The 24,332-nt window shown below is 38.9% G+C and overlaps 1 protein-coding gene across 4 annotated transcripts in view; it reads left to right on the top strand.

The window, feature by feature from the left end:
* Nucleotides 1–24,332, top strand: part of LOC121187770 (rho GTPase-activating protein 42) — a 56,119-nt gene that overhangs the window by 6,152 nt on the left and 25,635 nt on the right. For all 4 annotated transcript variants that reach the window (XM_041047182.1, XM_041047181.1, XM_041047180.1 and 1 more), the window contains exons 2-3: nucleotides 10,744–10,839; nucleotides 13,768–13,829. In XM_041047182.1, the coding sequence (XP_040903116.1) occupies nucleotides 10,744–10,839; nucleotides 13,768–13,829 (158 nt within the window). The remainder of the gene's footprint in view (nucleotides 1–10,743; nucleotides 10,840–13,767; nucleotides 13,830–24,332) is intronic.

Genomic DNA, 24,332 nt, shown 5'->3' with positions numbered 1-24,332 from the left:
TGGGTATTAACAGTATATTCTCCCTGTCATTTTCTTTTCATCAGTGACCCGTGCATTCATACAATTTATTTTCATCAGGTGATTTAAGCAATTAACCTGTAGTCCACATGCATATAGCAGATTAGTTAGAAAGTTATTATAGATGTTTAATCCATCAAAATACCAGAGACATAGTTGGATTGTCCCTAACATGTAGTTACACCACGCCAAACTTGCTTTCTTGCTTTGGGAATAGGGAGAAGTGGTGGGAAAACTGTTTAATCACATCACAAGGCATCACCAACAGAGTTTTAATTGTAAAGTGCATTGTATAGGCTGTATCACTGCACCCCAGAGACTACTGTACGTGTTGTAGTCTGTTCCGTTCATGTTTTATTCAGCCTTAAGACCTCTCTTTCGCCTGAGAATTAGTTCTCAGGTTGACCAACTGCCACTTAGAGTTACTGCCTGATACTACAAAAGTGAGTGTGGAGTTATTAGATAAGGCTTTGTTTCAGGCAACTGCTGGTGGTGGGAAATGTTCAGTATGCTCCGGGAGTGCGAGGGCCTGTCTGGTTGGCTCTCCTCACACAGCCACATTCCCTCCCCTGCCGGGCGATTGACAGGCGAACGTAATAGTAAGCAGGTGGACGAGGCCTTACCTGAAGGGGCTGCTCCCCCGTTACAATCCCTCCAAATGGAATCAAAGTGGCACAATGCACCCTACTGTTGCATCAAAGAGATCTCCTCATCTCTCGTTAAGCTGGGTGCATAGAAGCATTCCCCTTTGAAGACCTTCTCATCTGAAATCAGCAGCGTCTCGCTCACAAGATAAAGTAGCTATGGTGCTTCACCCCACAATATTGATGTACAGGCAGGCAGTGTGCTGTCTCGACAAAAGAAGTGCGTTGTTGCAGGATGCTTTTGTTTTTGTTTGTTTGCCTCGATAAAAGACAAAGATTTATAGTAAAGGCTGGTAATGTGCCTTGTAAATGCTAAACAGAAAATACCTTGAGTGCTTTCTGAGTCATTTGGAGGGAAGTGTAAACATGTAGCTATTTAACAAAAGCCGAAGATGAATTCTTTACTGTGAGGATTGTTGCTTTTTAATGGAACACATTTATGCCTGTGACTTCAGGTTTTAAAAGCCTTTCTGCACTAATTTGTGTTAAAGCACTTCATTAGAACCCCTGAGACTACTCAGAGGAGAGAGAGGATGCTGCTTAGTAATTAGCATTGTGATGAGGATGTCCGTCACAAAACACAGAGTGCTGGAAGTGCAGTAGACTGATGTCCTGACATGCCTCAGCATGTGTGAGTCACGTGTCAGGACATTTTTTACATGCTTTCTTTATATGTTTTATGAGCTTGCAGCTACACATTTCTCTCTGTAAGGGGGGTGACACAAAGTGAAGTAAAATCTTAGTGAATAGTTTTTTTTTGTCTGTTTTTTGTTTTAGTTTTTTGTTTTGTTTGTTAGATTAAGATTGGTTTATTTCTGGCTTTATTTCTGCTCCGCTTGTGACCAATGCCCTTGCAATTTAGATACAAATGCTTCAGTGTACTTGGAGGCTTTTTTTTCTCACATTACATTGAAACATCAAGCAATTAAGAGAAAAATGCTGCTAATTGGAATATTGGAATTGGAATTTATCTTAGTATAACCCACATTTGTATTTGTAGTGCATTTCTGAGATACTGAGGTTCTAATATTCAATGTTGTACTTGAGCAAAAAAAAGAAAAAGAGTAAAAACACAGGCATAAAGTAACATACTCCATTATGATTATATGGTTATGGCTGGGTAATGTTCTGCCATATTAGGTATAATGGTATTTTTCAATACCATTTAATTCCCATTCAAGTGAATGGGAAAGCAGTTTCAGGCTTTTGGAGCCTATTGTATGTACATACATATATAAATACAATATTTTGCAATATTTTTCTGTATGACACAGATACATATAGATATGCTGCACAAATGTTACATAGAACCTCAGAGCTACATGTTAATCGTGGAAGTCAAAGCTCCAAAACTGTGAAAATCTAAGTTATGCATGTCCTAAAATAAATAATTCACATCCTAATAGCTACTGAAGTCAGCATGCACTTCAGTATTTTGCAGGAAAACTGCAGACTTTCCTGCAGTGTTGTTTGTCTTTTGTCAGGGGTGTCAGCAGATGGAATTTTGTAGTATGTGGTTGCCCTGGAGACAAGATAAAGGGAGTACCCAGGGGGCTCTGCTGTCCTCTTTCACATCTCACACACTGGTCACTAACTGGAGAAACCGCTCCACCCAGTCATGTCTTGGCTGGGTGGTCAGAGCTCTGCTCTTTGATTAAAACCTGCACAGGAGGATGGTACACCATAGCTTTTGTTCTCTCTCCTGCCCCTTTGTGCATACCTGCTGTGTGAAGAGTCATTACTGCAGGTCAAATACTGTGTTAGGAAAGTTGCATGCAGGGTGAGATAAAACTGTTTGCTTCTCCTTTTCCTTGTGCTGGAACGCAGTAGCTCTTTCTTTTCTTATTTCAGTGTCACACTCCATGTAGTAAATAAGATATTCTCCAGATGCAGACCTTATCAAAGTTACGCTTCGTTCCTTTTATTACTCCCCTGAACGGCACAGCTCTTTTTCATCGCACATTCTCAAAGTGGAATGCACCAAATTCATGCTTCTGTCAGAGGAGATGGAAAGGAGTAAGATGAATTATCTGGAGAACCATGAAGTATCTACAGACAGGTGACAAATTAAAGGAAAAAACAAAACTAAAGTGTTGTAGTGAGGTGTTAAGCCACCAGAACAGCTTCAACACACCTTGGCATTGATTCTACAAGTCCCTGGGGCTCTACTGGAGGGATGGAACACCTTTCTTCCAAAAGACACCCTCAGCTGGTGTTGTGATGATGGTGGTGGAGAGCTCTGTCTAACACCATGGTTCCCAACCTGGGGTCCTCCACCCCCCACACAGCGAGACTCGTTCTTGTTTTTCCTGCAGTCAAAAAATCACTATTGTATGAAGGAAACAAAATGTCTGAGAAACTGTATCAAAAAAAAAAGAAAGTAGGGCTGTATCTCAAGAGTTACCTTAACTTTGGTTTTGCGGAAGAACTAGACTCGGCCAGAATGTGTCATATGTGGCGAGGAGCTAAATAATGACAGCGTGAAGCCAAGCAAAATGAAACAGCACTAGGAAACAAAACCAAGGAGGACAAAAAAGGAGACTATTGTTGGAGGTCAACAATTTTTTTGAGAGTAAAAAACCGTTGGTGCTATCAAAAAGATCCACAAACGTCAGAAAAACATTTGAAAGAGCGGCAGTGATTTACACAGAGCCACAGAGGTGTCATTTGAGTGTTTGCTATTAATCGCCAAGACTGAAAAGAGAAGCTTTGTGGCCCACAGGTGGTGGATAAAGTGAAAAACGCCTCACTCTCTGACAACGCTGTCAAAGAGAGAATTGATAAAGTGGCTGGAGATTGTCAAAACCAGATGCACAAGAGGTTTAGGAATGTTCCCTTCAGCTTGAATGTACCATTCAGTTGGATGAAACAACAGCAGTGTCAGATGAATCTGAGCTCATCATTTATGTGCAGTACACTGACAGTGATGACTTAAAACAAGACATTCTTATGTCTACCAATCTAGACACAATGACAGCAAGCCAAGATATTTTTATGGCTGTGGTTTCATCACTCATCAACAGTCTGTGAGTCTATGAGAATCTCATTGCATGCCGCACTGATGGGGCTGCAGCGCTGATGGGCAAAGGGATTTAACATAATTGAAGGAAAAAGTCCTGGGCTGCACAGTTTTCCACTGCATGCTACATCGCCCAGGACTGACCAGTGAAAAACTTTCCAAAGACCTTAGTAACACCAAAGCAACTGTTGTTAAAGTTGTAAACTTAATTATGGCTCGCCCTTCTAACAAGAGACTGTTTGCACAACTGTGTGAGGGTGAAGTGCATCAAACACTGCTGCTACATATGCTGGTTGTCATGTGAACAAGTGCTTGTGGAACAGCAGGAGTAAATAAAGAAATTCTTGCAAGATGCATGTTTTGGTGCATGACATAAACAGCTGACATGTTTCACAGGGTCCTGAATCAAATGTCATGCGGTACAAAGATGCTCTCAAAGCCTTTGTGCTCAAACTGGAGTACAGAGTGGGAAAAATGTCTAAAGGGTAGCAACAACAAGTTCCACTGCTGATGAAACTGTTGTTATGCACTGCGTTTATCCGCCACATGAACATGTTTTGGCCAGAAATTAAGTCCTGTTTTGCCGATGTTGAGGAGTGCTTATCAAAGGAATTGTGGGTGATGGACCACTACATTTCCAGCCCCAAGAACTTGGAATACCTCTGCTGTGAAGATGACCTTGCTCACCCTCAAGCCAATGCAGTGTCAAATAAATATTTCCAGGTGAACGGATGCAAAGTTTTGTATTGTGAAAGAATACACTGTTGCACCCAGACTGGCCAAACACACAGTTGCAAGGGTTGTCAGCCAGGACTTCAGGCTGGCTGTCACTGGCATCACACCTGACATCCCATCCCTGGTCAGAGGTATACAAGCCCAAGGTGGCTATTGGTTTATGAATGAACAGAATGACACAGAATAAAGAAACATAAGGAAGATGTTATTGATTGTAAATGTTAGTTTGTTATTGTTACTTCTTTTTGTTGTGATAACATATACTGTATAGCTGTAACAAGTCCAGTGTTCACATGATGTGCATGTGGAAATGCAACAGACTGCTCCTGTTTCAGTTAAATTGGTCTGAGGGAGATCTAGGACAAAGCTGTGTGTACAGGTGCTATTAATCACTTATTAGGCTGATGATGATTCAGAATTATTCTTTTGGTAAGGATTTGTGTGTATAGGCCTACTTTGTTGGATTGTTTAGCTTATGTTTAATGTTGAGCTAAATGTTTCAGCATTCAGGACTGTACTGTTCTCGAACACCCACTCTCCCATTTGACGAGAATGTGGCGAAGGATGACTCATCTGACCATATCAGTTTTTCCCACATCTCTGTAGACCAGTGTCTCTGGTTTTTGCACCACTGAACTCTCAAATGTGCACTCATTCATTCATTCATCTTTGTGATGAGGGGTTTATGCACTGCAGCTCTACCATAATGTCCCTCACTGTGTAATTGTCGTTGGTCTTCTGTTTTTCCTTACATATTGCACTAATGCACGAACATCATGGTCATCAAATGTGAACTGTTGACCACAATTTCCAACCATTTCTACTGATGTCTTTCACATGCATCCAGATGCAGATGTCACTTCATCCGTGACCCAACAACGAACCTTCTTTCAAAGTCACTTCGATCTCTTCCTTTTGCCATCTTGAAACAAAATCACAATAACTTGGGCCTACTCAGCATTTTTATACATACCACAGAGCATGATTGAATTTTAATTACTTAATTATACCATGCAGTGAACCTGTGTGAAGGCATCTACATTTGTAATGTTTCTCCACTCATTTATTCAGGTTAATTTATCAACTGTCTGTACTTCCTATACACACAACAAAGGTGCCTCTTCCTTTCTGTCATATATTGCTTATTTCACTCCTCTCTTCTTGAATAGAAGCTAATCTGGCCTGCTGCTCTACGTCTCTGTGTTACATCAGTAACACCTGTGATGTGTGATTTTCTCTAATCATGGTAATATGGTTAGCAATGACATAAGTCTGCACAGAGCACCATAAACATGAAAACTGAAGTACCCCTAATCCTAGTAAATGTCACTATAAATAGGACAGTATGTTTGTTGGCACAAAATACCAGATTTGTGTTTTTTTAAATTTGTGGTTTAATCTGCTGCCTTGCTCAGCCATTCAGTGTGCTATAATTCGATTTGGTTACAACATGGTCAAGCAACACTGTGTCATTGCCAAACTCCTAAATAATTGGCCCTACAAATTAAATTTTCAGCTTTGGAAGCTACACGTCACCTTTGCTAAATTAAAAAGCTGATAAACAAAAACGTAATTCATTAGTAGACCTAAATATTTAGTTGCAGAAGGCCAACAGTAAGCACTGACATTTAAACTGATAAACACCTTGAAAGCAGAGGGTCTTTCTCTGCTGTGTTTCCACCAAGACCTGCAGACGTACAACCTGGAATGTGTTACACTGATTATGCTGCTTACCTAAGGTTAAAAAAATTAAGCTGCTCATTTATCTTCCTTTACACTTATTCTCTTTCCATTTATCTTGTTTCTCAGCCTGGTGATCACTTTAAGTGAGGCGGTTTCTTTGTAACTGGTTAAGCAATATTTTCTGCAGTTCCCCCTAATGGGCTAAAATCATGTGTTGCTATTCACAAACCTAGGAAATAATGCATACAAATAGAAAATAAACAAAATTGCTGTTGCAGGTCTTTCTTCAACATTGCCCTAATTAAAATATGATAAATATTTATTCATGCATATGGTCACATATGAGGTATAGCTGCAGGAGGATGTTAGTAGTAGCGAGCCTCATCATTTGGGCAATCTATTTCCTTAATCTCTGCTGTGACTGAAATCATACACTGTGCTTAATTAATGCACTAATGTGCGTTCATCTAGAGTGACGATGCAAAAGTAAGTTAGCATTTTAATCCTCTGTAGCAAACACAACTCTTAGCTTATTACTATATACAGGTGTGTGTACAGGTTCAAGAGGTCCTTTTTCCCAGTCACTCCTCCCATTTGTATTTATGAAAATATAAATAAATGTATTTTGAAACAAAATAATCCACAAAAAGCAGCAGTAATAATGATAATAATAATAATAATAATTTATAGTCAGCAAAATGCATAGGTGCATGTGCAGGATGCAGCTGCACTTTCGAGCTACCTTCTGCTCCAGCTGCTGTGTCAACCACATCTCCCCTGAGTCCTTGACACAGAAGTGCTGTTTAAACCTAATGGGAGCTGTAGCTGTGAAATGCTAATGGTACATGCTAAAATAATCATTATTTATCTAAGTTAGAAAACAAATAACTTACACACATACTAGGAAAGTGTTTTACACATTTGCCTACCCTGTGGCTGTGGCATCCTAGAATGTGTATCAGGTAAAATGACTGAAATTGACATTTTGTAGAGATGTTAAAATTAAAAATATGGTTTATTCCAATAATGTTTTTAGCATGTCCTTCTGTGGTCAACATTTTAATTTTGTGTTCTTTCTGATAGGTGTATTCATTTGCTTGGTTTTTGGTGGCTGTAAGAAAACAGTTGACAACAGTTGAAAACAGTTGTTACGTTGGGGCAATGTCTCAGTGTCAGGGCTAAAAGATCATCCATTATTGATGGTCCTGCGAGCATATCCAGACAGCTTCAGCTAGGTATTGATCTTAAATCAGCAGCTTTAGAGTCAAAGCAGGAATGATATGAACACATCACTGGCACAACGCTCAGCCTCAGCAACATTTGCAAGTGGTCAGATACACTCATTCACGACAGTGTAGATGTCTGTAAGAGCCTTTCAGTCTGTGGTCTCACTGAGTTTTAAGTCTTTTTATTCTGTTCGTCCAATAACTAAAATACAATGAAGTACAATATAACAATGCTGGTTATAAGGTATAGAAAAAGATAATGACCAGCAAATATCATATGATTCTTTTTTTTTTTTATCAGGCTTTCCGAGCAATTTATGTTCCTGTGGAGATGAGAGAATTGATTTTTGTGAGCTTTTAAGGCTGTTTGTTGTCTGTTAGATAAACTGTTGTAGTTAGAGTAGGAGCTGTACATTTCTCAACCCAGTGTCCATTATGAACTGTCAAAGATTACAGTTCATAATGGACATTACATAGGATTATCAAGTTATAGCACACAGTAGAAATCCAAAGGTTAGTAATTTTCTAACTTGCATGCAAAGTTACAAACTGCAAGCCAAACCCCACAACCTTTAGAAGTAATGGGTTTGAGTGTCTACAGTATATATACTGTATTACTGTGTGCATTTTCTTACTGTCAAGGCAAGAGTCTTTTACGTTCACAATTGTTTGAAGTAAAGACATGACTGTTGATGCGAGAAGAAATGAGAGAAGCAATTAGTGTGTCCTTGTCAACAGTGGATATGAGAAAAATGTGTACATTTCAAACTGTGTGGGCTGACAACTAAAATGTCAGAGTATTTTAGAATCTCCATCTTGTTTTGCCTTTAATTATAAATTCTGTGCAATTATGGAGTGTTAGAAACCTCCATTACATGCTGAAGCTTCATCCCACTCTTTAAAGTACTTGTAAACACAGGTTACTTTCACCTCAGCAAGAATGTACACAGCAGACCCACACACTAACCTTAATGTAACTGAGGTATGAAACACATTGAAATCAGTTGCATAATAAAAAATTAAATAAAATTACCAGTGGTTCATGCACTTGGTCAGCACTGCAGTTAATTTGCCCCTTGCCTTAAAATGCGGCTGAATTGATTTTCTACCCAGCGTGTTTGAATTTCTCGTGAATCTGACTGCAATCAGTTCCTCTCTCCACTTGTGCCTGATTTCTAGCATGCAGATCATTAGATTCTGCGTGCATACATCTTTTACACAGCACATCTCATGCATTTATTGGTCATATTAAAGATACAGTCCAGATTTTAGTTGCGTTAACTAGTGTTTATTTTTGTCTGGGCTTGTACAGTAGTTGTTAGAAATTATTTTCCCCAGCATAACCCAGAATCCATGCTATTATACAAATTTATTCAATAAATTAAAAAGGGAATCAGCCTTTTGTTGCCTCAAAATACAGAGTGATTTGGTTGAGTTTATGCATGCTCTTATTTCAGAGAGGAAAAAATGTCTGAACCCTTAAAAATCAGTTGTTGAGCAGTTCAGTTCAGCAGTTTTGCCTTGATGTTGCCTAATTGGGGAGTTTAAGCTTTTGATGCTCCACATAAACGTCTGTTGAATGTTCACATTAAGACAGTTAGCACTACAAAAAAATTACAAATTACATTACAAATTGCAATTAAAAGCACATTAATCAACAAAAAACTGAGTACCAGCACATTATTAAATATGAAACATTTTTATCACATTAACTAACTGTAATTTTTAACTTAAGGTAAATACAGGTCATGATTGTTGTTGAGAAATAAAGTGGGAGGTTTTAGATGAGGCAGGCAAAATTTGGAAAATGAAAACCTTGTCTGGTTTTTTCCATAGACAGTATCAGCTGAGAGGCTGTTAAAGCACATCTAATTCTTGAATGGACATGCAACGCTCTAGTTGACTCATCCAAAGAATGAGAAATCGCTCTCGGCTAATTCGTTGATAAGCCTGTGTAAGACTGTGTACAGAAAAACTTTACGAGAGAAGTCAGCTACCACTCCCAAAGATCTTTCTGCCACACAGACACAAGCTTACAGCGCTGCTGCGTGTGGCTCTAATAGCAGGATGAAAGCAGATGTGGAGTTTCGTAGAACACTAGTTATATACATTCAGCAGCTTGAATCGATTCTTTCTCATTTTGAATCATATTTAGATCAGTAGCAGCCATGGTGCCGTGATTTGTTCCTGATTACTGCATTGAAACTCGGTGAATATTCTTGGACTAATTCACACCTTCAGCTGGCTTCTTCTCCAAAGCAATGATTTCTGAAGCCCATGTGTACTGTAGTATTTAGAGCCATTCAGCATGTCGGAAAAAAATTCTCCTTATCAGAACTGAAATATATGTAACGCATAGCTAGGTCATAGTCATAGTATGTTCTATTTTTAAACTCATTCTTTAAAGTCATAAGAAATGAACAGTAAAATATAAATTTACTGGAAACTGGAAAAACATCACATCACTGGTGAATATTGGAATGAAAGACAGGACTCACTTTTTTCTCAGCTGGAAGCTTATGGACTAGAAAAGGCTAAAGCCTTTTCTCTGGAGGTTGTCAAATGTCACTGAAAAATACTAGGACGGCACTTTATCACAACTAAACTCGTGGAATGCAGTAAACAGCATAAATTTATATCTAGCAGTGTGAGAGTGTCCAAATGTGGAATTTTTCTAAGAAAGTTTACTCACTATCTATACTATATCATTTTTGACACAAAGGTTAGGCGACTCAGCTGGGCTTAATTTTTCTGGACAGAACTGAGCATTATGATCAATGGACAAGTGATAAAGTAACTATAGCAGATATTGCAGTCACTCATGGACCTGCTATTGTATGAATGTCAGTGGGCATGGAATTGGACATTCAGCAAATCATAAAAACGCATTCTCTTTGCTCTTCTGCTCCCACAAGCTGTCAGACAATAGTCTTTTTAAGCTCCACTGTTTTGTTGCTATAGTTGTTAATATAACAAATAGCAAACTTAACACTAGAACTGCTGTGCTTGTGTGTGTAAATATACCAAAAGTACTGCTTTTTCCACATCAGGAGGAATGATCGAAATCTACACATACCCTGGTGAAAATGATTAACTGTGCTAATAGGATGTAATAATGAGCTTGGATTTTCTACTTTCTCTTTCTAATTACACTGCTGCCAACTTGTCAATAATTGAAAGGATGTTTTGTGATGCCAGCTCTACTTCAGTATACTGGTAAAACCCTATAACCTCTGAATAATTACATAGCTGACATCCATCTCCATGAAATTTACAATAAGTTGTTCATGGATAGCAAAGGAGGTTTCATTGAGTTAGCTGTCTACTGCACATATGTAGCACATTACCCATGTGTCTTTAATGTCTGATTCATTTGTGCAGTGCTTTATTCTGATTCTCAGACCCTCCTGTTTTCTAGATCTTTCTGCTGCCGTACAGAAGTTCTCCCAGTCCCTGCAGGAGTTCCAGTTTGAGTGCATTGGTGATGCAGAGACCGATGACGAGGTGAACATTGGTAAGTTCAGTTTGGTGAGGCCCATGAGGGCAGATCTCTCTCTCTCTTTTCAGTCTGTCATGAACTTTCCTCTCTAGTCTCCACAATTAGTCAAATTCCTCACCTTAATCAGGACCTTTTCTGACATTTCCATAAGATCTTTTTTTTGGGGGGTGGGGGGCTACTTGAACACAGTAGTTCTTACATGTAACAGAGGAGCTAATGCCCTGTGGTTAAGGACCAATTGCTCCAAATATGATATTATCACATTTGAGCAATTTTACATCAGAGAAAGTAGGTAATAGAAAGGGGAAACGCTTTATCAGAGTCTTTGGGAGCTGTTTTCAGACAAAATTAAGCATAGTCTGCAAATTCTCGGAATGGGATTTGGCTTTGAGTATAGATCTTAAAGTTGTCTGTGATGCATGTATAATTAATGCTATTGATTTGCTTATGATGCTTCCTCTGTATCTTTTCAAGCCTATAAGGGATCAAAGGGACTAATTGTGATCAGTGTCAGAGATTAATGGAGGTGCAAACCTCCTAGCCTCCAACAGGATTATGAAAGCAGCTGTGCAGAGGGTCTCTCTGGCTCTAATGGGCAGGACTCCCAGTCTGGCCTCTTCTTCCTCTTCTTCTTCTTCTTTTTTTTTTTTTGCACTGCTCATTATACCCAGCTTGAGTCCTTCGCTGTGTGGAGCTGGAGACTGCTGAATTACTGTCCATCTGTGAGGGCTAGACTGGATATCGACCTCCTCTACATGAGGCTGTAATGTTCATCTGAATGCGTAATGAATAGTCCTTTTTCCCTTTTTTTCTAACAAAGCTGCAGCGGCTGTATGATGGACAGGAGTGGAGGAGACCAGTTATGATTATTGGAAAAATCCACACCCGAATCCAAGCCTTGTTAGAATCAAGTGTGCTTTAATTTGAGGCAATGCGCCCCTTCCCCAGCTTTCAATCAAGAATTGTGTTGATCTCAGATTGAACAATGGATATTTTAGCTCCCCACCTGTTATGTAGCTGGACCTGCACAGTATTTACAGCGCAAGTCACTGGCACAATAGAAGCCAGTGGTTTGGCTGTGCCCATGGCATCTGTTTGGAAACATTTTGTTGACTGTGTGCAGACAATGGTAAATTCACTAGGGAGGCTCCTAATCAAGACTGCTGTGGATGCAGCATGGGCACAAATAACATAATAAAATTGAAAATGTGAAATAAGTTAACACTGTGTAATACTTGACTAAATGTTTTATTTTGCGTGTAGGAATTGAGTTTCAGAATCTTCTTAAAGAACTGAAATGATATTTCCTCACACTCTAAGCTACACCTCTGTGTTCTTTCACCATCTCTGAGAGAAAAGGCCATGATTACTATTTTAGGAAAAAAAATGAAACAGCCTCTTGAAATCAATCTAGTCATCAATGAAACTGAGTTTTCTGACTGACATAGCTAGACCCTTGTGTGAATGCCAGCCATGATCTTGATGCAGTATTGGTATAGTTCACTTTGATGCTCCCAACTTCCCGACATAAGATCGGGATCCTGTATGTGCTGCCAGACAGGTTCACCTGACCTTTTATTGATTTCACTCTATGACTTCCTGCAGTGACATTCACATTCCACGGCAGTTATCTAGGAATCAATGGGGCCAAAAGATTGATGTGGCTATAGAAATTTAAATTTTTAGAAAACCTACAATCGCTTTTCTCAGAAGGTCAACCCTGTAGTCTCCGAGAACTGTTCAGAGTGTTCTGAGATGAGCTCAGATCTTGACAAAAGTTAAGTATCGAGTGGGAAGGCAACATTTAAGCCCGTAAAAATGATGTAAATAAATAAATCTTCTTATAGTATGCAGAAAAAATTTACGATGAAAGTTTTCGTATAAGCTCATCATTGATATTCATCCATTCTTGAGGTACTAAATTTTATTTCATTCAGTGATTCATCACGTCTATTGCCTTTCTTCCATTTACCAGTGAATGATATGCAAGCTGTAACCTCACTTTGACTCCCATTTCCTTTCTTTGGAGTCTAATCTTGTCCCATCAACGGCTCCAGCTGTGCCCTTTACCCCCTGAGAGGTTTGCGCTGTTGATAAAGGAGCTGGTGGCGTTAATAGGCGGCCAGCCTGCCTGCACGATCACTGGCACAAAATCATTGCTCCCTGGTCTTTAAAAGCTTTGGTGTGTAAATGGAACAAAGTGTCTGAGATGATGCATGGGTCCCCATGCCAGGCCGTCGTGGCCGATAATGATGTTACTGTGTTGGCAAGCAGAGCTGCTCGACCGCTGCTAAATGGCTGGACACAGGGTGACACAGGGGCTGACCAACAGAGGCCACACTGTATCTGGCCCTCCATTTAATGAAGCTGTGAAGCTATCAAGGCACAGTTTTCTGGCAGATAAGGTTCGATGTACTGTATGCTGAATTCATCTGGCCCTGCAGAGTGTAATATAAGCTACTGAAGTATAGCCCAGATGGTATGAACATATCTCTACCACATCAGTCTTCCCTACATTGTGACAGTATATAAAGTCTAGCGGGGGAAGAGAATAAAAGGAAGCAATCAGTGGGTTCCATTCAATTAAAGCATTGTTTTTTACTGCTAGTCTTGGTTTTAAATTGGACAGCTGCATGATTTTATTAGGTTCTAAAATGTGCTGCGCTGAAATCTCTGAAGCCGCAGTGCAAATAAACATTTTAGCACCCTACTACAGTGCTTGTGGGGTGCCAGGAACATCTGATGTTTAATGACTGAGCCACCATGTTTTTTAAAATATCTTTTTTAATCATCTGAATGCAACAACACAGTAGTTCACCACGTGCTTGCTCAGTGGTAAACATATTGTGCATGATGTATCACACACGTTGTTATTGACCAAATATTCAGTATCTTGCCTTTAATGTGGATGGATTGTAGAAATGATCTTTCTTTGTATTTCAGCCCAGTCTTTCAAAGAGTTCTCTCAGCTGTTGAACACCGTTGAGGAAGAAAGAAGACGCCTGGTAAGAATGCAGTTTTCTTTTTGTATTTCTGAAACAGAAAAAAAAAAATAGAATAAATTGAAAATGTTTCTCCACTCCAATTTTGGTTTCTCCAATCCTGTTTAGGGGTAGTGAGGGTTGATGTTTTGCCTGAACACTAATGAGTATTCGGTTTCAATTCACAAAGTTATGATCATTTGTTGTCCCATAATGAAATGAATTATATTTGATGACGATGATGATCAGTAACTCGCAGGTATTATTGTAGTTTGTGAAGACAAGATCTGAGATACTTTAAAGGCTTTTCTTGGCAGAGGCATTTGTTCCTATGTGTGTCTGATGATTTACATAACATAAAACAGTATTCAGTAATGTGAAAATGCTTAATGTAAGCACAGTAAAACAGTCAGATCAGATCATTTTCATGGGCATTGTTGTTCATTTTGTGCAAAAAATGGCAGCTATGGCTCTGTCTAAGGCTGGAAAACAAGCCTCAAACTATTCTGAATATCAGATAAACCAGATATGATGTAAAGGGCAAGGGCGATGAAGATGGGGTGAGTATGTCCTAGCCAGTATGAGAGTGTTGCAGAATTGGCCCCTTGCTCCCAAACAATAATACGCAAGGGGGAAAAAAGACTGATTTACCTACTTGCCTGGCTTTAATACTGTGTGAGAAATGTTTTTTTTGACAGAAATTGGTTTGTGCTGTGATATTTGTACTATTTTGTTCTGGTGTAGAGATATCTGGTGAAAAGAATGGATTTCAGGTTTATCGGCTCCAATTTCCCAAACAGAGCAATCAATACAACCTGTGGATTCTGCTTCTTTGTCTGTATACCAATCAGATACTTTATTCATCTGTGGTAAGACAATGGTGTTCTATTGAAATAAAGTAAAGTTGGAACTATCCCAAAGTCACAGTAGTAGGAACAGATGGAGAAAAAAGGTACAGAATATACACTGAGTGCCTTGGACTTTGATATATCAAGTCAATATATGTCAAGTTTTGCATTTATTTCCTTGTATGTACTCATTTCACAGTAATTCTTAAATATTATGTGATTTTTTTTTCTTCTTACTTCTTTTTGACTTACCTTCTTCATAGTTCACTGTACAACTTTCTTAGCTTTATCACTGTGTTGCTCTGTGTGTGCAGAAAAAAAAACGGGCTTGCACTTGGCATTTGATTTGTAAAAGCAGACAATTTAGAAAAGTGCCTTAAGGCAGGAATTAGCTTAGTCCACATACTTCAGCTGTGCATCTGATTTACCAAGTCTGATATGCAAATGAGATCAGCTGCAAATTTGCAGTCATAGCTTCTGCAACTACCTGAAACATTTTCATTAGGGTTCTGTTCTCTGTGAAGGAGCAGGCTACAAACTTTTTACAGCCACTTTTTTCACACTACAGGGGCTGAGTGGTTGATACTGATTTAGTTTGGAATAATTCCTTAAGTGGGGAGCACAGATGGGACTTTATGGACAAACGCAATTTTAAGTTAATTCTAAGAATATGAGAATATGATTACATAGTGCATCATTTCCATGAGGAACCACAGTAGTACTGTACCACTGTTTTGCTATGCATTGTAAAGTCTTTCAGTAGTAGTTGCTTAAACACAGGCTCATCCTATAGATGTTAATATAAAGGCTCAAGTGTATGTAACATCTCAGTGTGAGTATTTTCCTCCCGACATTCATAGTGCAGTTAATTTTATGACAGAAGAAGTTGCCCCTTGAAGATGTGGGTCATCTCTGTGTAGGCCATTTAGCTTCGTGGAATATTGTCAGTTTGACACTTTTCATAGATTCATATTGCCTGTTGAGTGATAGAGAGTTTTTTTGGCCTGCTGTATCTTAAGCATTCAAAATGCATGTAACCACACTCATTCAGAATTGCCTGATTGTGTACATACAGCTCCACTGGCAACAAACTTGTCAATCCTGGTCTTTGTGTGCGTAGCCTCTAGCATGAAAAACAGCAAATAGTGCAGGTTACCTTGTAGATATGAAGCATCAGAATAGCCTGAAGAGTAGGACTCCTTACCTGTGATGGAGCCAGAGGGGAACGTGAAAAGATTTTGTGAAAGTAATTCACAGGATTTAGTAATATTATGTTATAGAAAACAAATGTGTTTGGATGCACTGCACTTGTCAAACCTTAAGAAGTCACTATTGTGCCATATAGAAGAAATAAGCAAAGGAAAATACATTTCTATGCGAATGTTTTGGATTACGACACGTTTATCAGAATCATCTTGGATGCATAAACAGGATGTCACATAGTCGCCAGTGAACTCAGCGTAACACAGGGCTGGTTGGCTCTTTCTGTCCCTTGTGCCTCAAACTAGGCTCTGGCATATGGTTGTGACTCTGTCTCTCTGGTGAAGTGGTGGTCATTTGATGGCTGTCGAGGACGATCAGGGCAGATTTGGTCACCGTTTCATGACACTTAAAACAGCCTTTTTTGGGTGTGTGCATGTCTGTCACAAAGGGGAATGCATACAGTACAATTTGTGGGTCAGAAATCTGGAAAGAGGTTTTACAGTTTGATGTGTTTACTGCATTTCTATGCACAAATAATCGAAACACAGACTGATGGCAAATACATATTAATGAATGTGTTTTTAGGTTTTTATTTATTTATTTATTTTCTTTCTTTCTTTATTTTTTTTAAAGCAGTTAATTTCAAAGAGTGCAAAGTAACAAAAACAAATCAAGATGACAAGCAGAGACACGGCTGAACAGGATAACAGAAATTAAATGACACCACAGCTGAGTAGGAGGAAAACTGTAAGACAACAACAAAATGCATGATTGCATAGTAATGGAAATACACTTAATAAATCAAAGCAGCTATGACTAGTCACAGATGTTATAGGAAGCAGTACCTTCATTCAGCTGTGATAGATTTAATAAGAAAAAACCTTTTCATAGCACACACACACACACATCCTCACTCATATACTGGATCTCTCTCTACTTACGTGTAAAGCATCCTCTTTGCATCATCTCGCTTTTTTTCACCTAGCAGTCTTCTGTCTCATCAGATCACAGGAATATGCAGGAAGACGGTTCTCATCTATGCCCTTTGAGCTGTTGGTTGATGTGTTGGTTGAGTAAAGCCTGTTCTCCACTTGCACGTATTTTAAATCTCTGTGGGATACAAGTCTCAGCAATGTAAGTAGTGTTATATGTAAACCTAACATAACATTCTTAAAAGCCCCATCATATGAAAAACAACTTTTTGCTAAAGTTTTCCAAGAAGATTAAACTAGACCTTACTTTGAAATGAAAGCAACATTTTTTTTTTTGCTGCTCCCATAAATGAACTGTAGGCTGCTAATGATTCACCTCACTTGAGAGCAACATGGTGATTGACATTGCTTAATAAGCTACTGTAGGTACTATGCTCATTTTCAAGTTCATTTTTATAGAAACAGGCTGTGTACACCAAGTTCAGTGATTATTTAGCAGGTTTCCATCACCATGACTTTCACTAAGCATGTTTCGATGTCTCAGTTTCCAAAAATCTCTCTCTCATTCACAGTTTTCACAACACTGCCACCTTGGCATAAATTGAGCTCCATCATAAATAATTAAAAATGCTCTTTTATGTAATCTAGGCCAGATAAACATAGACTCAGCATTGGAAACGGATTAATTAAAATTAATTGACCTTATTCACACCATAGCAATTTAAGCTTCCATCAAACCTGAGGTCAGAAACTCTACCCAGAACTACAGCTAAGCTTTGTCCTGATGTTGTAATTCAAGATGAACATTAAACAGAGTTTGTAAATTGGATAAACCATTATCATTTCACAGATTCACCACTGAATGTGATCCACAGCCTTACAGCTGATTATTAGAATCTAACTAAGGTAGCTAACTAGCTCAACAGCTTTTGTGTTCTTTATATAGTTTATATAGTTCAATTCCCAGGCCTTTTTTCCTTATTTATCACCACTCGTGATATTAATTCTAATGGGAATAAGCTCAGTGAACAGTTTTGAAATACTGTAATAGCTTCCTGTTTTTGGAAATTGAATGAACATCAAGTTATGCAGTAATTCAGATGTAACATATTGGAAATTAAGGCTTCACATGCCTCTAGACTGAATCCACCCAGAGCATTTATACTTAATTTAAATTCTAAAAGTCTTGTACGTATTCTTGCCGGGTTGTATTATGTGCTGCCAAATTACAAATACATCCAGTGAGTAGCAAACACTCAGCACTAACCTTTCTAACTACACTCTACATACCCTATAATTTTCAGATATCGAAGAACTGGGATAAACAGCTTGTACAAATCATGTCTGCCAAGTAAGATCCAGTGTTGTCAGGTGTTGTATAATAAATGCAATGAATCCATCATAAAGTCTGGAGTTGAAATGGCTCTAGTGGTGCAACCAGTAACAGTTCAGGAATTTGAATTGTGCTCTTTTTGTAGAATAAACACAAAGAGCATTCAGCACAGTAGTTCTTATATAAACCCATTGTGAGCATATTATATTCTGCCGCCAGCCATTAAATCACTGTTTCACCAATCAGATCTCCAGCCTCTTTCAAAGCACACAGACTATTTGATGTTTTGTACAGCTGTTAAATAATTCATTGTTTTACTATAAAAGACACGTTGGAGGCAACACGCTAACTGTTTAGACTCTATGAGGAATAAAGCAGAGATTTGAAGATAACTTTCCCTTTCATGACTTACATTCATGTAACAGTGAACCATGTCCATAATGTATTCATTGATAAAGAAGCAGTCAAGCTCAACAAAGTTGCAGCAGAGAATAGAGAAACAACAAAGAAATTTTGTGGTTGTTTCTTAACTCTCTGACATTTAGTTTGAAAGTGAACAGTAGAGTTAGTTCTTAAGTGAAGTTCAGGACTGACAGCATGCAAACTGCAATACAGAGATGTGCTCTGTGTGATTGCCAGGGAAAGAGGTGCCAAACAGGCATTTTCAGCTGTCTTTCATTGGTTTAAATATTGTTACAAAAGATGAAAGGTTTATTTGCCAGGACACTTTCACTGAACACCTTTTAGTTTATAATAAACTGTTCACTCACTCTCACATGAGATAGAACAGCTTTTTACAGATCCGGACTGACGTAGTGTGTGGATCTGGTTGTCTGAAAAAAAAAGCATGAAAGTGCAGGTGACCAGAAGGTTTCATTCTGTCCTTTGTGTAATTTGAAAGCAGTTGTTTAGCAGATCCCAATTAGCGCATCTCAAACAAACACATGTTCACCAAATGTATGAAATCCTTCTCAGCGATGGAAGTGTACTACTATACATTGAGTGGGTGTAAACGTTCAGCAGCAGTTCCTGAAATAAAACCCAGACTCTCCCATCCCCCTTACTCCTTACTCCCATTTCACATCTGGACTGAATCTGTGAACTAAAAATAGAAGGACACAGACTGATAAGCTTTAGTGAAACTCAGACATTTCAAAGCAGATGGAGAGGAAACCTGTATGTCTCAAATCGAGCCCCCTGTCCGTTGTGGAATGTTAACTAGCATACTGTATATCTAAGGTACCTCTGATGCATGGGAGAGGCTCTCACCAGTAGCCCAATTTCTGCAGGCCTTGACAAGCATGAAGTGTTTTATTGTCTGTCGGCTTGGCGGGTGGCCAGGCCTGAAATCTTTTTGCTTGTGCATTTTGTGATGGGCTTACCAACTACCCAAGTGTGTTATTCCATGTGAAAACTTCCCAAAATCTATCTTTTCAAAAAGATTTCTGCTATAATTCCCCTGCTGATAACCCTTTCAACAGCATAAAAAGAGTGAAAGTGGTTCAAGTTCTGCATGGTTTGAGAAGGTTCAGCACTGCTGAGCATGGATGGCATTTAGGAGTGGAAGGGCAGTGCCCCAATGTTGTGGCTTTTGCAGTGATGATCATATCCCCCTGGGGGAGAGCCTTTTAAGGCTGTGGTGTAAAGAGATTGTATTTTCCTATTGTTGTTTGTTGTTGTTTTTTTTTCACTGAAAGGGAGCAAATAAAAAAATCAGATGTAGTTTTTTTTCTCGTTTGTTTTTATATAGAAAAAATATAAAATAAAACATAATTTAACAAAAGAAAGTATGAAAACATTTTAGAGAAGTCTTGTATTTTCAAATTCTTCAAGAAAATGGTCAGAAATCTCATGTATAGTTTATGGTCGTAGGTATTTTTAAATACCTGTAACTTTATTATGCCCACTGCTACTCTTGTAAAGTGATCTTAGTCAATGAGTGTTACCATGTTTGTTTTAGCCGGGATGTGCTGTCTGAGGGTATTTTATCTTTTTTTATTAGAAACAGATTTGTAAAGAAAGCTAAGGCCATCTAGTCCTTATTGTTTCAAAGTTAAAAAATCGTTTGTAAATATGAAGAAGCCTCTTAAACTTGGCATTGTGAAAACATTGTGAAGAATGACAGACTCTTGCTCTTTAGAGCTATCGCTCAAATCTTAGACAGCTTTGCAATATTCATCAAACTGTAGCATTGTTATTTTTCTCTCAGTAATAAGTGCAAGTTGCGTCTTGTAATTCTGTTCTCCTTTTCCTGCTCTTCTGTGAGACGAACAACAAAAGCCCTCGTGGTCCCTTAAGTGCTGATTTGTAGCACTGCGTTGCATTTATTTCCCATGTTGAGAGTTTTCCTGTGGTTTACATTTTCTTCAACAGCCTTTAAACACATACAATTACACATAATTTGTCTATGCCGCAGAACTGAAACCAAATGGAATAAAGTGTGTCTCTGTCTCGAGTGAGGAATATGCCGCTGCTTTTTTTTTTTTTTTTTTCAGGATTTAACAGTACAGCAACTCCTCACTCTGTGGGTACCTTGTGTGGCGGCCTGTGAACTGAGGAATGTCCCGTTGACCCTGAAACAACAGTGTGAAATAAAGGCAGCCATTGTTCTAGGCAACATTGATGGTGGCTTGTTTAATGAAAGTCTGAAAAGTATTTGGAACGAACAGTATCAAAGCTTTGTGCTTGCCCGCCCACGCCACCCCCGGCCCCACTGCTAAAATGAACTTCAGTTAGCATAAGCCAGGAAATCATTGTGTATATTATTATTCACCTCAATCATACGTATATTGAAAGTCACAATATTAAACTTCACCAGAGACTGCTATTTCTTCAACACATACAGATATACTGTATATAAACTATGATTACAGTATTATTTTTCTCAAGAAGTCCTGGCTCACATGGAAGATTTGAACTGAAATTCAGTCTTATAGAACCTAAATAAATGTGACCATTAGTTAAATGAAAAGAACAGCTGTTAGGGTTTTTTAGGCTCTGGGTTTATTCCAGTAGCAGCTTACTGTGAAGTAATGAAAATGATTTTATCTATTTATCCTGTCTCAGTGTGTGTCAGTCTAATTCATGTATAACTCACGTTATTTTCACTTCAACAAAGGCTAGTTAAAATGATTAGCACCTGAGGCAAAGAGGAAAACACCTTGTATTTTACAGAGTTCCTGGCAAAACCAAGTAAGTAACAAAGCAGGCCATATTGAGTTGGTATGTTCCGTTTGTATCTCCAGATCACGTGTAGGCTGAGACAAACCAGAAGAACGAATCGCAATGAGGTTGATGAATGTCACTGTTTTCAAGCCTGTTCGTGCTGCACTGCAGCGAACCTCTCCCCTCTTGCTGCTCTCGTTGTCTTTATGCTTTCTGCTTGTTATGTGTCACTTCAGTAAAGCAAGGTCGCGGATTCCTCTGATGGAAAGCCTTTTCTCTCCTGATGCAAACAGTCGGTCTTAAGACAGTTGTTTTGTGGATAGTGTGGAGAGAACAGAAGGCATTTAGACAGTCGCCAGAAAAGCTGTTTGCTGAAGTATCTCCTGTCTGTCGTCTGTGCTAAGGAGGGACCAGACCCAACAGAGTCAGGCTCTGCTGAAATACCTCTCCATGGCGAGAGTTTTTATGATCCGATATATCAACCTGAAGGTTCACCAGGCATACATTAATTAATACATGAAATATGGTACTTAAATATCTATGTTACTGCCGCAGACAAATTATCTCCCTCACTCAGGGTTCTCAGTAAACTCCGCCTGCCAGCTTTACTAACTTACTGACAGCTAGATTCATTTTTTAGGATCCAATTGAATTTTTTATGGCGACAGTTGGGTTGGTGTTGTAAATGTTTAGTTTCAGCACATTGGGACTGCAGTGTGGGGATGGCTTTGCTTTTACACTGGCTCTCTTTGGCCCACTCACACATCTGACTGATGTTTTGACACATAGGTATCTTGAGTAAATAATAATACTATTTCTTAACTACCCAGCTGTCATTTCCCCCCTGCTGAGTTCAAAGTCAATGCTCTATGCTTATGTGTTCAGAATAATAAAGGTTTCGTTACTAGACAATGTAATTGTATGAATGACTTTGTAATGTTGTTGACATGCATAAGCAGAGAATTACAAAGCAGCGTAGTCGAGATGTCAACAAATGATTTTACAAGGGTTTTATTAATGTGGTATTTTTTAAATCCTTGCATTAAAGGCCCAGTCACTTATCTAAATGTAAACAAAGGTGTCACATGATCACCAAATTTCCTGATGCCTTTGATAGAAAATGTGATGTGATAATTTTGCATTAGTCAAACTTACTTCCATTTTGTGTGGCAAGAAACACAGTTTGGCTATTTGAATACCACCGCCAAAGGAAAAACATACATGAACAACTACTATATAGCAGCCCTCAAACTCTGGTATCAACAAGCATTACAATATATCACAGGCAACCAAACTGTACTTAAAACAAACAACAGAAAATCCTCATGGGACCCACAAACCAGCGACTGTCTCCATTTCAGTGGCTGCTTCATATCCTTGCTTAATAGCTCTCTCTCAAATGAAATGTGTAGGGCAAATGTGTCACATCCACTCTCACACTGTTGTGTGACTCTGTCTGCTGAAGGTTTGTTTTTATTTCATAGCTCATAAAAATAAGGGGAGGATGACTTTTCAGCTTGCTGCAGGTTCCACTGCACCAGATAAAGATTTAGCTCTGCAATGAGATTGTTACCCCCTGCCACACACGTGTGCTCACACACACGCGCGCACACAAACACACTTTCACAAAAGCACCCTCCAAAACAATCTGCTGACAGAAGTGACTGAAAGACGCAGCCATAGCACTCCCTCTTTTAATAAAGGTCATATCACACCATCACCGTGAAATGGGACATTTTATTCTGTCATAATGATGAGAACAATAATGTTTATTATGCATTTAACACATTAATTAGGTTGTGGGGGCTTTGCTTACACCTACTTTAATGAGTTAGGCTAATTCCTTTTGGTTGCTGCTGCTGTCACTGTGGTTATTGGTGCGGGTGTTGCTGATATTTTTATTTGATGCTGCCGGCTATCATTAGCTGGATTACGACTCAGGCTAAAGAAGTGCAGATGTCTGGCACTCAGGCAGTCTCTTTCACGTAAAGAAAACACTTGCATGTTATCCCACTCAGAAGCTCTAACAGTGGCACTTCCTCAGCTACACATGTGAACCTCTCACTGCTGCATTTTGCAGTTCATAAATTGACGCAATTGTACATTCAAATCAGGTGCATTTCAGTCTTGAAGGCTTTTGTCGATCAGTCGCACATGACACTAAACCTAGATGAGGAAAATGTAATCGCCTCGAAGAACGAAGGCCATTTTCAGTATGCATAGTTAAATCAATAAATTAATATTTATCACCTACAGACCTCTTCGTGGTTTCAAGGTGAGAAGAGAAACTTTGTGAGAATATTCTTGATAAACTTGATAAAAAAGGATGGAACGAATTTCATGACAGGTGCTTGGAGTATCATTACAGACAAACCTTGAGAAATTCTAGATTTGTCTCTGCTGAGGCTAAATGTCGGTGTTTTGTCATCTCTGGACTCCTCATCTCTTCATTTACTCAATCTGCTTGTACAAACCAACAGACTCACCAAGAAATCAATACTGGACAAAAGCCTGCATTAGATCAGATCTAAAAATGTCAGGGAATTTTTCACCTGTTTCTGTCAGAGGCTTTTTTCGGAATTGTCACAGTTGGCAGATTTTAACTGGCAAATACAGACCGATAAAACACTTATTTATCAAAGCCCAGTTGCATTTTTACAGAACTATCTTCTCTGCCTGGAGCCAAGTTTGCTTGGGTATCCGTGTGAGAGTCAAAAAACATGCTTCTTCATTTGAATGATAGTCCAGCACGGTGATTGAGCAAGCTTTTATGACACCCCTTCAAACTGCAAAATATGGCAGAACTGATTTGTATCTGTGTGTGTGTGTGTGTGTGTGTGTGTATTTCTGTGTATTTCTGTGTATCCATATACAAAGAGATTCGATTGATTTGCAGCGAAGAAGCAGGACCTGAGGTGTATTAATTTGGCTTTTCATTGCATGGACATTGTCATAAGGGAACAGGCAGAAAGCCTGTAACTGTTATTTATCACCAAGTTATAGACATGCTGTTTCCAGTGAGTCAGAGCAATTCATGGTTAAATGG

Source organism: Toxotes jaculatrix, chromosome 9 (genome assembly GCF_017976425.1).
Source record: "Toxotes jaculatrix isolate fToxJac2 chromosome 9, fToxJac2.pri, whole genome shotgun sequence".
NCBI lineage: Eukaryota > Metazoa > Chordata > Actinopteri > Toxotidae > Toxotes > Toxotes jaculatrix.
This window is presented reverse-complemented; position numbering and strand designations above follow the sequence as displayed.